Source organism: Ranitomeya imitator, chromosome 1 (assembly GCF_032444005.1).
Source record: "Ranitomeya imitator isolate aRanImi1 chromosome 1, aRanImi1.pri, whole genome shotgun sequence".
Classification (NCBI taxonomy): Eukaryota; Metazoa; Chordata; class Amphibia; order Anura; family Dendrobatidae; genus Ranitomeya; species Ranitomeya imitator.
In genome coordinates, this window is record NC_091282.1 from 157,199,076 (window position 1) to 157,211,803 (window position 12,728).

Sequence of the window (12,728 nt, forward strand, 5' to 3'; positions counted from 1 at the left end):
AAGGATAGCTACATGTAAAAATATAAATATTTCTACACATAAAAGGATAGCTACATGTACACATATCAATATTACTACACATAAAAGGATAGCTACATGTAAACATATAAATATTTCTACACATCAAAGGATAGCTACATGTAAAAATATAAATATTACTACACATAAAAGGATAGCTACATGTAAACATACAAATATTTCTACACATAAAAGGATAGCTACATGTAAACATACAAATATTTCTACACATAAAAGGATAGCTACATGTAAACATACAAATATTACTACACATAAAAGAATAGCTACATGTAAAAATTTAAATATGACTACACATAGAAGGATAGCTACATGTAAACATATAAATATTGTAATATTGTATAGGGAAATTGCTAGGTTATTGTAACAGACCTACCATATTGTTTTATTATGTTTTGCACTGGGATAAGGTATTTTTAAATAGTATTATATTAAAGTATTTGATTTTTTAAGGGACTACATGTTATACACTTGATTATTTTCCCTGGCTTTGTAATATATGTTTTTAGTTAATTTTCTACATGTAAACATACAAATATTACTACACATAAAAAGACAGCTACATGTAAACATATAGATATGACTACACATAAAAGGATAGCTACATGTAAACATACAAATATGACTACACATAAAAGGATAGCTACATGTAAACATATAAATATTTCTACACATAAAAGGATAGCTACATGTAAACATTCAAATATTACTACACATAAAAGGATAGCTACATGTAAACATATAAATATTTCTACACATAAAAGGATAGCTACATGTAAACATACAAATATTACTACACATAAAAGGATAGCTACATGTAAACATATAAATATTTCTACACATAAAAGGATAGCTACATGTAAACATACAAATATTACTACACATAAAAGGATAGCTACATGTAAACATATAAATATTTCTACACATAAAAGGATAGCTACATGTAAACATTCAAATATTACTACACATAAAAGGATAGCTACATGTAAACATTCAAATATTACTACACATAAAAGGATAGCTACATGTAAACATATAAATATTTCTACACATAGAAGGATAGCTACATGTAAGCATATAAATATGACTACACATAAAAGGATAGCTACATGTAAACATACAAATATTACTACACATAAAAGGATAGCTACATGTAAACATACAAATATTACTACACATAAAAGGATAGCTACATGTAAACATACAAATATTACTACACATAAAAGGATAGCTACATGTAAACATTCAAATATTACTAGACATAAAAGGATAGCTACATGTAAACATACAAATATTACTAGACATAAAAGGATAGCTACATGTAAACATATAAATATTTCTACACATAAAAGGATAGCTACATGTAAACATACAAATATTACTACACATAAAAGGATAGCTACATGTAAACATACAAATATTACTACACATAAAAGGATAGCTACATGTAAACATTCAAATATTACTAGACATAAAAGGATAGCTACATGTAAACATATAAATATTTCTACACATAAAAGGATAGCTACATGTAAACATACAAATATTACTACACATAAAAGGATAGCTACATGTAAACATATAAATATTTCTACACATAAAAGGATAGCTACATGTAAACATACAAATATTACTACACATAAAAGCATAGCTACATGTAAACAAATAAATATTTCTACACATAAAAGGATAGCTACATGTAAACATACAAATATTACTACACATAAAAGGATAGCTACATGTAAACATATAAATATTTCTACACATAAAAGGATAGCTACATGTAAACATACAAATATTACTACACATAAAAGGATAGCTACATGTAAACATACAAATATTACTACACATAAAAGGATAGCTACATGTAAACATATAAATATTACTACATATGAACAAACTACATTGAAACATAAAAGTTAAACTACATATACACACATTGCTACACCTAAAAACAAAAGCTCTACTTGTACTGCTACATAAAAGCAAAGTAGTACAATAGCTTACTAACACAGGAAACCTTACCATTTCGACAGGCATATAGAATAAGACGTTTTACAGCGCTAGTGGGTGTATGGGGCTCTCCTAACATAGATTTGTAGGATAACAATCATGACAATACATGGCATGATGCCAATCACAGTGCAGTCCTGCACACATAGTTTTCTTCCTTACAGTGTTATTTAATATTATAATAACTCAATTTCATGCCTATTTTACTCTTGGAGGACCCACTGTAAGTTTCAAAAAATTATATTTTTAACCAACCTGATGACATGGCTAGCTGGCTACAATCGAAAAACACAATTTACTGAAATACATTTCTGGTACCTAACTTTACGAGAATTCAATGTAATGGAAATGACAATGTACCACAAACTATTGCATAAATTCATGTAAATAGTAATAGCAGCATTTTTAGCTCAGTGGTGCTTGGTATAGGCATTGATCTGAGCACATAATCAGACAATATCTCAACTACTATTACATCATGTGTCCAAGTTAGCTGTCCCACACACAGCCCTTATCATTTACCAACATGTGCTGCATGTGAATATGTCGTAAGATTCTCAACGTCTAATATATACACTTTTATGCATTTACATTTTAGGATATTATAATAAAATTACATTATGATTTAATACACATGGAAAAGCAAAATGACCACCTCTATGATGGCACAGCAATCACACACACAAATCATACAAAAACTATCAGTGAAAGTTACACTAAAATAAGAGCTTAGACTGTACCTGAGCAGACAGCAGTGGCAAGGTGCCTATAGTTTTCAGCTTGCAGATGTCTAACATAATGCTGCAATAGTGGATAACACATCTTCAGACTGACACTGCTCCTCCAGATTCATGGCTAGCCTATCCTGATCTGTACACATCCAGCTTCATGTACAGATATCACTTGCCTCTGCATTCAAATTGCAGGCAGTAATGGAAAGGGATGGGACGTGACGGAGAGGCACTGTTGCTCCACAATGTGGGAAGGAAATGATTTACTGGTGTGGTGGCAGGCTTTTATATTGAAGCACAAATCTGCGCCTAGTATTACTACATTTTCGTATTCCGTAAGTTTGTCACATTGCAATGAACACAGCATTTCCTTCAGCTCAAGGCAGGCAAACAGTACCATACAGTATGTAGAAGCTGTTAAAGGGTCGAAACGAGCACAGATGACTAGCAAGACTTACCATAATATCCTTAACTTTCTAGATCTTGTTGTGTTCAATTTCACAAGGCAAATATGTGGAATGTAAGTCTTGGATATGTGTCCCAGAATGTATCCATCTTATCTCACCTCCTTTCTACTAATGCTGGTTAATCTGAGAGAGGAGGTGATGGTATATAGGTGGGGCTTAGGCTGTTCAATTGCTTTGTCTGCAACAGAGAGTGGGTGAGCTACAGCCAACCATGTCATTAAAGGCACCCACCATAACCAATCCGAGACCACATACGAAGGACTACATATGTATGAACGCCTGTATCTCCTCTTTCAGATCTCCTGTAACACTAAACCCTTATCTGCTCAGTCTGATCAGATTTCGGCCACACTGTTTATTTCAACAACTTGTAGAAAATTATGCAAAAATAATATATAAGTGCCTTCTTTTGTTTTCATTTCAAAAGTTACTCCATGTAAGGGTATGTGTCCACGTTCAGGAATACATCCGGATGAGCTGCAGATTGAACGCTGCGTACAGCCACAGCGCTCAACCCGCAACGTCCAGATGTTACAGCATAGTGGAGGGGATTTTATGAAATCCCGTCTCCACTATGCGTGCGAACATGCACCCGGCTGCCCTGCGTTTCCGGACATGCGGCGCGTCTTTTTAGACCGCAGCATGTCTGTATGCCTTGCGGCAACGCTCTGTCGCCAAAAGGTAAATTACAGGGCCCTATGCATGTTTTCTGCTCCGTCAAAAGCACCGTGAATACGGACCGTGGACACGTACCCTAAGACTGATGTAGTGTGCGTATTCTGGAGCAAGGCTTGAGCAGAAGAAGGGTATAACACAAGAGAATTGAAGAATACCACAAATAAAACTGTGTGTCCAGGGCTGCCACCAGGAATTGCAGGGCCCCACACTATCAACATTTTCTGGCCCTCTTGAGACTCTACCCAGGCTTCACCCAAGCTCCACCTCCACCCCTCAAACCTTCCACAGTCCCACAGCCTACTCTTGGAAAATCTCCGCTTTGGCACCACGTCCTCACCAATCATAACTTAGTTGCCATCAAACACCATATCACATACATACCTAGCAGCTTTTGTTTTTGCAAAAACATTTTGTAAGCCACCACGACAAGGTAGACTCTTTTGCAAGTGACGTACTCTACTCTAACCTATTAAACATTTCTTAAAATGTCCATTGCTGTTTTTAGGTATATGTTTATTTTTTTTTTACGGAATGAGTCAGATACATTTTTTAAACTAATTGAAACTAGATTGTGATAATTTTTTATATAATCTATACTTCTGATTGCAGATTATTGTATTTTGTTTCCTGTATGTTTATAGATGCTGCTCTCTTGCCTGTTTGGAGATTTTAACATTGGACATATGCATGTATATATAACATAAGACATTATAGGAGACTCTGTTTCCTTGGGAGAGTTCTCAGTATATGTTCTCATGTTTAGTGACATGCAGATTTCATGGAGTAAAGAGTGGTAAAATAAATGGTTGCACATCCAATTGGAAGAGTGTTTCAAGTGGGGTACCACAAGGCTCTGTCCTGGCCCTAGTGTTGTTCAACTATTTTTATAGATTATCTACATAAGGGAACTGAAGGTAAACTAATCAAATTTGCAGATGATGCGAAGCTAGGAGGGATAGCTAACACCAGAGAAGAAAGAGAAAGGATTCAGAAGGATCTAGATAAGCTTGAACCATGGGCAGTGACTACTAGAATGGTGTTTAACAGGGAGAAATGCAAGATTCTACATCTGGGTAAGAAAAATGAAAATTACATCTACAGGATGGGAGGAATAGAACTAAGCAACAGCGTGTGTGAAAAAGACTTTGGTATACTAACAGATCACAGACTGCACATGTGTCAACAGTCTGATGCATCTGGAATAATGTGTCCATTCCTGGGCACCACATTTAAAAAATACATTGAAAAACTGGAATAGGTTCAGAGAAGAGCTGCCAGGATGCTGAGCAAACTGCAAAGTGTGTCCTACGAGGAACGGTTACAGGATCTGGGAATGTTTAGTTTGCAAAAAAGAAGACTGAGAGGAGACTTAATAGCCGTCTACAAATATTTGAAGGGATATCACAGTGTAGAGGAATCATCATTATTCTCATTTGCTCCTGGAAAGATGTGAAGCAATGGAATGAAACTGAAAGGAAGAAGATACAGATTACACATTAGAAAAATTTTTTTGAGAGTGAGGGTGATCAATGAGTGGAACAGGTTGCCATGAGAGGTGGTGAGTTCTCCTTCAATGGAAGTCTACAGACAGAGGCTGGACAGACATCTGTCTTAGATGGTTTAGTGAATCCTGCGCTGCATTGAGCAGGGGTTGGACACGATACTTGAGGTCCCTTCCAACTCGAACATTCTATGATTCTATGAATAATTATTCATTTAGATTTTCATTAAGAAGCCCTCCTACTCTGCACTCATTACCTGTTTTAGTTGCACCTGCTTGATCTTGTTACCTGTACAAAAGACACCTGTCCACACACTCAATCAATCACATTTCAACCTCCCCACCATAGCTAAGACGAAAGAGCTGTCTATGGACATCAGGAAAACATTTGTAGACCTGCACAAGGCTGGGATGAGCTACAGTACAATAGGCAAGCAGCTTGGTGAGAAGGCAACAACTGTAGGCACAATTATTAGAAAATCAAAGAAACATAAGATGACTGTCAGTCTTCCTCTGTCTGGGGCTCCACACAAGATCTCGCCTCGTGGGGTCAGGATGATTCAGAGAAAGGTCAGGAATCAGCTCAGAACTACATGGAGGACCTGGTCAATGACCTGAAGAAAGCTGTGACCAGAATGTCAAACATTACCATTTGTTAAACACTATGCTCTCATGGATTAAAATCCTGCAGGCACGCAAAGTCCCACTGCTGACGGCAGCACATGTCCAGGCCCGTTTGAAGTTCGCCAATGACCATCTAGATGACCCAGAGAAGTCATGGGAGAAGGTCATGTGGTCAGATGAGACCAAAATAGAACTTTTTGGTATCAACTCCACTTGAGTGGAAAAGAAGAAGGTTGAGTGCAACTCCGAGAACACCATCCCAACCATGAAACATCATATTTTTTGGGTGCTTTTCTACAAAAGGGACAGAATGACTGCAACATATTGATGGGAGGATAAAGGTCATGTATAGCAAGAGTTTGGCCAACAACCTTCTTCCCTCAGGAAGAAAATTGAAGATGGGAAGTGGCTGGGTATTCCAGCATGACAATGACCTGAAACACACAGCCAGGGCAACAAAGGAGTGGCTCCATAAGAAGCATTTCAAGGTCCTAGAGTGGCCTAGCTAGCTTCCAAACCTCAACTGAATAGAAAATCTTTGAAGGAAGCTGACACTCAATGTTGCACAGTGACAGCCACGAAACCTGAAAGATGTGTATGGAGGAGTGGGCCAAAATCCCTGCTGCAGTGTGTGCAAACTTGGTCAAGAACTAAAGGAAACGACTAACCCCTGTAATTGCAAACAAAGGTTTTTGTACTAAATATTAAGTTCTGTTTTCCTGTTGTATCAAATACTTATTCTTGCAATAAAATGCAAATTAATTATGTGAAAATCATACAATGTGATTTTCTAGGTTTCATTGTCAGATTCTGTCTCTCACAGTTGAAGTGTGCCTACGATAAAAATTCCAGACCTCTCCATTCTTTGTAGGTGGGAAAACTTTCAAAATCGGCAGTGTATGAAATACTTATTTTCCCAACTGTACATAGCCATCTCTCAATCCATTCACTGCTTCACCATATGGGAAGGGAAACCTCATTTCCAGGGGCAGAATCTGCACCCATCAGATATTTATTGCAAATCCTGTGGCTGTGCAATAAATTAATATAATGAGATCACCTCTTTACTGCAGCTTTAAAGGGAATATGTCAGCAGGCTTTGCTATGTAAATCTGAGGACAGAATTAAATAGGGGCTGGGACATAGATTTCCGCTATGTCACTTATTAGGCTGTGTGCTGTTGTATCCATACAATGAGGGTTTTATGCACAGGAGATTATCCCTGCTGGACTGGTGCCGTGTGCATCCTGGTCCAACTCCGCCACCACCACTGATTAGAAGTTTACTGCCAATGTAAAATGTACACAGAAAGCTGCTAATCAGTGGTGTGGGTGGGGGCAGCTCTCTGAGCACTGCTACATCTAAAAGCTCTGATTGCATCACAATTGCTGCACCCAGTAAACTAAGTGATACATTGCTGGAGTCCGGGTCTCTTTTCCTACATTTTGCTGCTCGTAGATGAAGAATCAAAAAACCAGGTGACAGATTCTCTTTAATGCTTATTTTTATATATGTACATTGGTTGGTAGTGGTACATCCTTCGGCCTTATTACATAAGGGGTCTATCTATTATAAACCACTTTGGTTGTCCTACTTATTCAGCAGGCAGAAGTGGCATTAATGTTGAAATGATAGTTTAATATTGCATGAATTGTTATGGATTACACATTTGTAAAAGTTGCTGGGTTTGATCCAAAACTAGAAATTTAATGAAGGATTATTTTCCACACCATGAGCTCCATTATTCTGTCAAATGCTGTGTTTAATGGGATTGCATGTTTTTTAGGGTAGAGCCACGATATTAATATGGAGTCTGTCATATGACTCTGCTGTGGGGGAGCATTGGTGTGCTGGAGGCCGGAGCAGCCAGGAGAGAAGTGGTGGGCTGAAGGATGGCAGGAGTGCACAGTGGTCTTAAGACACCCAGTGGAGAGACAAGAACATTGCCAAGATAGTCCTGGACACCATCACTGGCAAGGCTGTTGGGGCTGTGAGAAATGCTAGGTGGGTTTCAGCCCAGGAGAAGCTACAGCTGAATTTGAGGAGGGAGCTGTGAGGAGACATTGGGATGGACTGCTGAGCAGCATATAAGGGAAGGTTGTCTGCTCTGAGGCCGGTGGCATGGCCGGGTTGGTTCACTCCTGGGATGAAGTGGACTGAATAGGAGTGGTGGTTGTGGAGGAGAGTCGGTAAAAGAGTAACTGTTTTATTATCTTTTTTTTTTCATAAATCAATCATACATGTGAAAATTAGAAACTTTGTAATACATCTTTGCAGAGAATTCTGCTTCTTTCATTGTCATTTTCGCCATTCTCAATTCAAACGTAAAATGACTTCAGTGATTACAGATGTTCCCATTACTGAGCTAGGAGATGACCGTTGGTGCTCATGAAGCTCTATGGAGAACTGTAACTGTCGTTTCCGGAGAACTTGCTGCAGAATGTGAGTGTAGGCCTCTAACTCCTCACTCCATAGAATTTTAAAAGCACCACCTGTCATCTCCTACATCTGTAGCTTGAAATGTCTTCACTTAATACAGATTTTACCAATGAAATAAGAGATAAAAATAAGTCCAGGAGACAAAAGAAGCAGATGATAAGATATATTACAATGTTAACATGACGGTTACTCTTTATGGGTTTTAGGGCTGGAGCTAATGGCATATGGAGTGGCCCTCCTCCTGAATAAAAGTATGTGTTTAGTGTTTCATAAATTTTGCAATTTGAGAAGGAATGGTCTAAGTGAGCGAGATACAGGCTTGTGGTCCTGAGAAGTTAGAACGGGGATGGTGGGCGTTAAACAGTTTGTGTGTAAAAAACTGTTGAGATTCTAGCGAACACGGTGAGGTTAAAGGACTCCGTCAGCACAGAATGACTCTTCAAACAAAGTACCGCCACTTGGTGCATCAGGACGTGGCCAAACATTTAACCCCTTCACCACATGGCGATTTTACATTTTTGGGCTTTCGATTTTTCCTCAACTTCCTCCCAGAGCCATAACTTTTTTATTATTCCATTAATATAGCCGTATGATGGCTTATTTGTTCACGGGACGAGTTGCACTTTTAAACGACACCATTGACTTTACCATATAGCATACTGGAAAACTGTGATGCAATGAAATTGCCAAAAAAATGTATGTTTAATCTGGTTTTTATTGAAAAGAACTTCAAAACAAACAAGGAACAAAGGATTCAACAACATAAAAAGTATTGAGTACAAAAAGAAATCTCATATACAACTGTATATCAAGACCTGTAACCAACAAGTCCCGAAATAGTATAACTTTCAGGTCAAAATAATTTTCAATCAAGTCCAACAAGATCTGAAAAGAAAAAAAAAATCCATGGCGGATATAGGTATCCCCTATCCATGGAGACTGTATGACATTTGGTGATACATATGAGGTATCCTCTGAAAGAGAGCGACCCGAACAAGAGGAGCTAGGTCACTCCAAGTAATAATGGTATAAACACGAACGGAAAGAATAAGACTAAGAAGAGGAATATGGGGGAGGAGAGAGGATGAAAAAAAGGGGGGAGGGGGAGGAACCATGGAGTCTGATATAGAAGGGGGCAACTTGCACCCCCATAATGACGTCCGTCTAACCCGTATTGTTCAATCTATCTTCCTTATGGCTTAGAAAAGAGGGATTGAAAGTCCTGAGAGTCCATATACAAAATCCAAGGACTCCAGACCTGCAGAAAATTTCTCCATTGAATCGTTAACCTCAGCGGACAATTCCTCCATACTTTGAAGGCTGGTCAACTCCCTGACCCATTCAGACACATTAGGAGATTGGGAGGATTTCCAATGTCTCGGGATCACAGTGCATGCAGCAGTTAAGCAGAATCTTAGGAGCCCCTTTTTCTGGAAGCGAAACGAGCCCGGGAGGATAATAAAGCCACCTGGCTTGATATGCAGAAAAAACAAAATCTCAAAATGGCTTATTATGCTTACATCCCCACCAAATGTGTAGCATGGTACCTCTCTCTACTCCACAACCCCAGCACCTATCGGAGACGGAGGGAAAAGCGGCGTGTAAGACATCAGGACAGCGATACCACCTGGTGAGAATTTTGTAATTCTTTTCCTGTGCAGCACAGGCAATAGAGAATTTATGTGAATATACGAACGCCTTCTTCCACTCCGCCTCCGATATAGCAACTCCCAACTCACCCCTCCACCTCTCCACAAACTTGGGGAACTTGTCTTTGATATTTTGGTTCAAAAGAGCATATATTAATGAGACAGCATGTGCAGGCGGCGACCCCAACAGGAAAAGCTTTTCAAACGGCGTAGGAAGGGAGGAGTATGAGCCTGCACCCTCTGGAGATGAGAGGAAGGATTTTAGTTGGAGGTATTCCAACCAATCAGAATGGCCCCTCCCTCTAACGGCTGCACTGATTCGAAAGCGGGCATGGCCGAACCCTTGAGGACATGAAAGCATCTGGTATTGTCCCCTCTAAATTGCAAAAAAAAATTCACAATTTTTTTTTTTTTATTTAACGTGTTCACCAAATGCTGAAACTGACCTGGCAGCATGATTCCCCAGGTAATTACGAGATCGCTGATGCCACACATGTATAGGTTGCATCCCCTTGAGAAAGCGGTATGGAAACACACGAAACGTGCGTCAGGTCTCTGCCATCTGGTTCAGGGTCTGTGCCTTTGCTTTTTGGTAAGCTCTGCCCCTGCTATACACTTGTCACTTTACTAAAAATCTTTATTAGTATGTAATTTTCTAACTCTGGGACAGTGTCTGCAAGCATATACCTCACTGTATGTTTGATTCCCATTGTTATACTATTTTAGTACATGGGTGATACTTTATATGCAATATCCATTGCACATGACCCTGTCCTATGTGTCTGTCTTGTATTTTGCCATTTTACCTAATTGCTGTTTTACAAGAATACTTTAATAAAATTGATATATCTTTTACTATAATTATTTGATACTCCTATTTTGTCTCCTCTCTTTACTATGCTGTTTTGGAGTTAAATATTCCTTTCTGATGGTGGATCACTATTAGTGATATCACCTGGGCATCTAGAATGCAACTGAGAATTTTGTCTGTGTTTATCTTTTGTATTTAAGTGGTGAAAAAAAATCTGAAATTTGTAAGAAATATAAAATTTGCTTATGTTGCCATTTTCTGAGACTCGTAGTGTCTCCATTTTTGTAATCTGGGGCCAGGTGAGGGCTTATTTTTTGAGCACTGCATTGACTTTTATATTGATATCATTTTGGGGTAGATACGATGTTTTGACCACCCATCATTGCATTTTAATGCAATGTTGTGGAGGCCAAAAAACTAATTCTGGCGTTTCAATTTTTGTCTTGTTACGCTGTTTACCGATCTGATTAATTTTTATACTTTGATAGACAGGACATTTCTGAAAGCAGCGATACTAAATATATGTGTTTTTATTTTCAATGGACCAAAGGGGGGGGGAGGGGTGATGAGAACTTTTGTGTTTTTGCTATTTTTAAAATATTTTTATTTTTAACTGGCTTCAATAGTCCCCTTGGGGAACTTAAAGCTGCGATCATCCAATCGTCTGTGTGCATGTGTTACATGCATAAGATGTACTCGACAGATGCAAGAATGAAAAGCCCATGTGGTTGGTCTTGTATGATATCAATTTAGTAACAAAATTGAATGCACTCATGACATGAACTTTTTTCTTTGTATATTTTTTTGTTTATTTTTAAAGGTGTAAAATTTCTTCTCAAATAATTTTTGAATTTTTTGTGATATGTACAGCTTAAGTTTTATGTTATTTTCATTTATTATTTAACAGGTTCACCTCGGTCTTGAACCATGGCGAATTGATGGATGAACAATCTATATGAAGATCAATCTTGTGCAAGCATAGATAGATGACCAGGATCTTCTCCATTGTTATGTTGATAGTATCAAGTCATTGGGTTGCTGGTGTACCTCTTTTCCTTGTTCCTGCTATTCTTCTGACCATGATGTCCTTCTCCAGTGATTGCTGTCTTTGTATGAAGTGTCCAATATAGACAAGTCTGAGCATGGTGATCTTTGCTTCGAGTGACATGTTTAGCTCAGTTTGTTCCAAAATTGATTTGTTTGTTCTTCTTACCATCCATGGTATTGATAACATCCTCTAGAGGACCACATGTTGAAGGCGTCAATTCTTCTGTCTTGTTTCTTTATCGTCCAGGTTTCGCATCCATATGTTACTACAGAAAAGACCAAACTATGTATGAGCCATGCCTTCATTGCCAGTTGAATGTTTCTAGATTTGACGACCTTGTCCAGTGACTTCATTGTTGACTTGCTGTCATGTTTGGACAGGGTTCATGCCCTGCCCTCTCAGGGTTAATTGTGTGTGGCCTCCTTTTGGATCTGGGGGGATATTTATATCCATTCTGAACCTGGATTCCCTGTCAGTTATACTTTCGTTCTGTCTGTGTGTCTGACCCCCTGGTGTGCATTTGCATACTGCATTTGTTTGACTGCTTCCCTTGGTTCTGACCTCCTGGCCTGTCAGTTTTGACTTTGTCACCTCATGTCTCTTTCGCCCCTTCATTACTTGGTTTGGCTCTCTGATCCCCGGCTTTCACCTGACTATCCTTCCGTCTCACCCCCGGTACCTCATTGACCTCCCAGTTTTGACCTCGGCACGTTTGACTTCTCTCCGGCGCC

The 12,728-nt window shown here is 38.6% G+C and overlaps 1 protein-coding gene across 3 annotated transcripts in view; it reads right to left on the minus strand.

Moving 5' to 3' along the window:
* MCTP1 (multiple C2 and transmembrane domain containing 1) overlaps nt 1–12,728 on the minus strand; it is a 1,531,547-nt gene that overhangs the window by 1,218,804 nt on the left and 300,015 nt on the right. Inside the window, exon 1 of one of the 3 annotated variants that reach the window (XM_069751897.1) lies at nt 3,239–3,346. The exons of the other annotated variants lie outside the window; for them this stretch is intronic. Within the exon in view, the coding sequence (XP_069607998.1) occupies nt 3,239–3,241 (3 nt within the window). The 5' untranslated portion in view covers nt 3,242–3,346. Of the gene's footprint in view, nt 1–3,238; nt 3,347–12,728 lie in introns of those variants that run through there. 3 annotated transcript variants of the gene reach the window in all.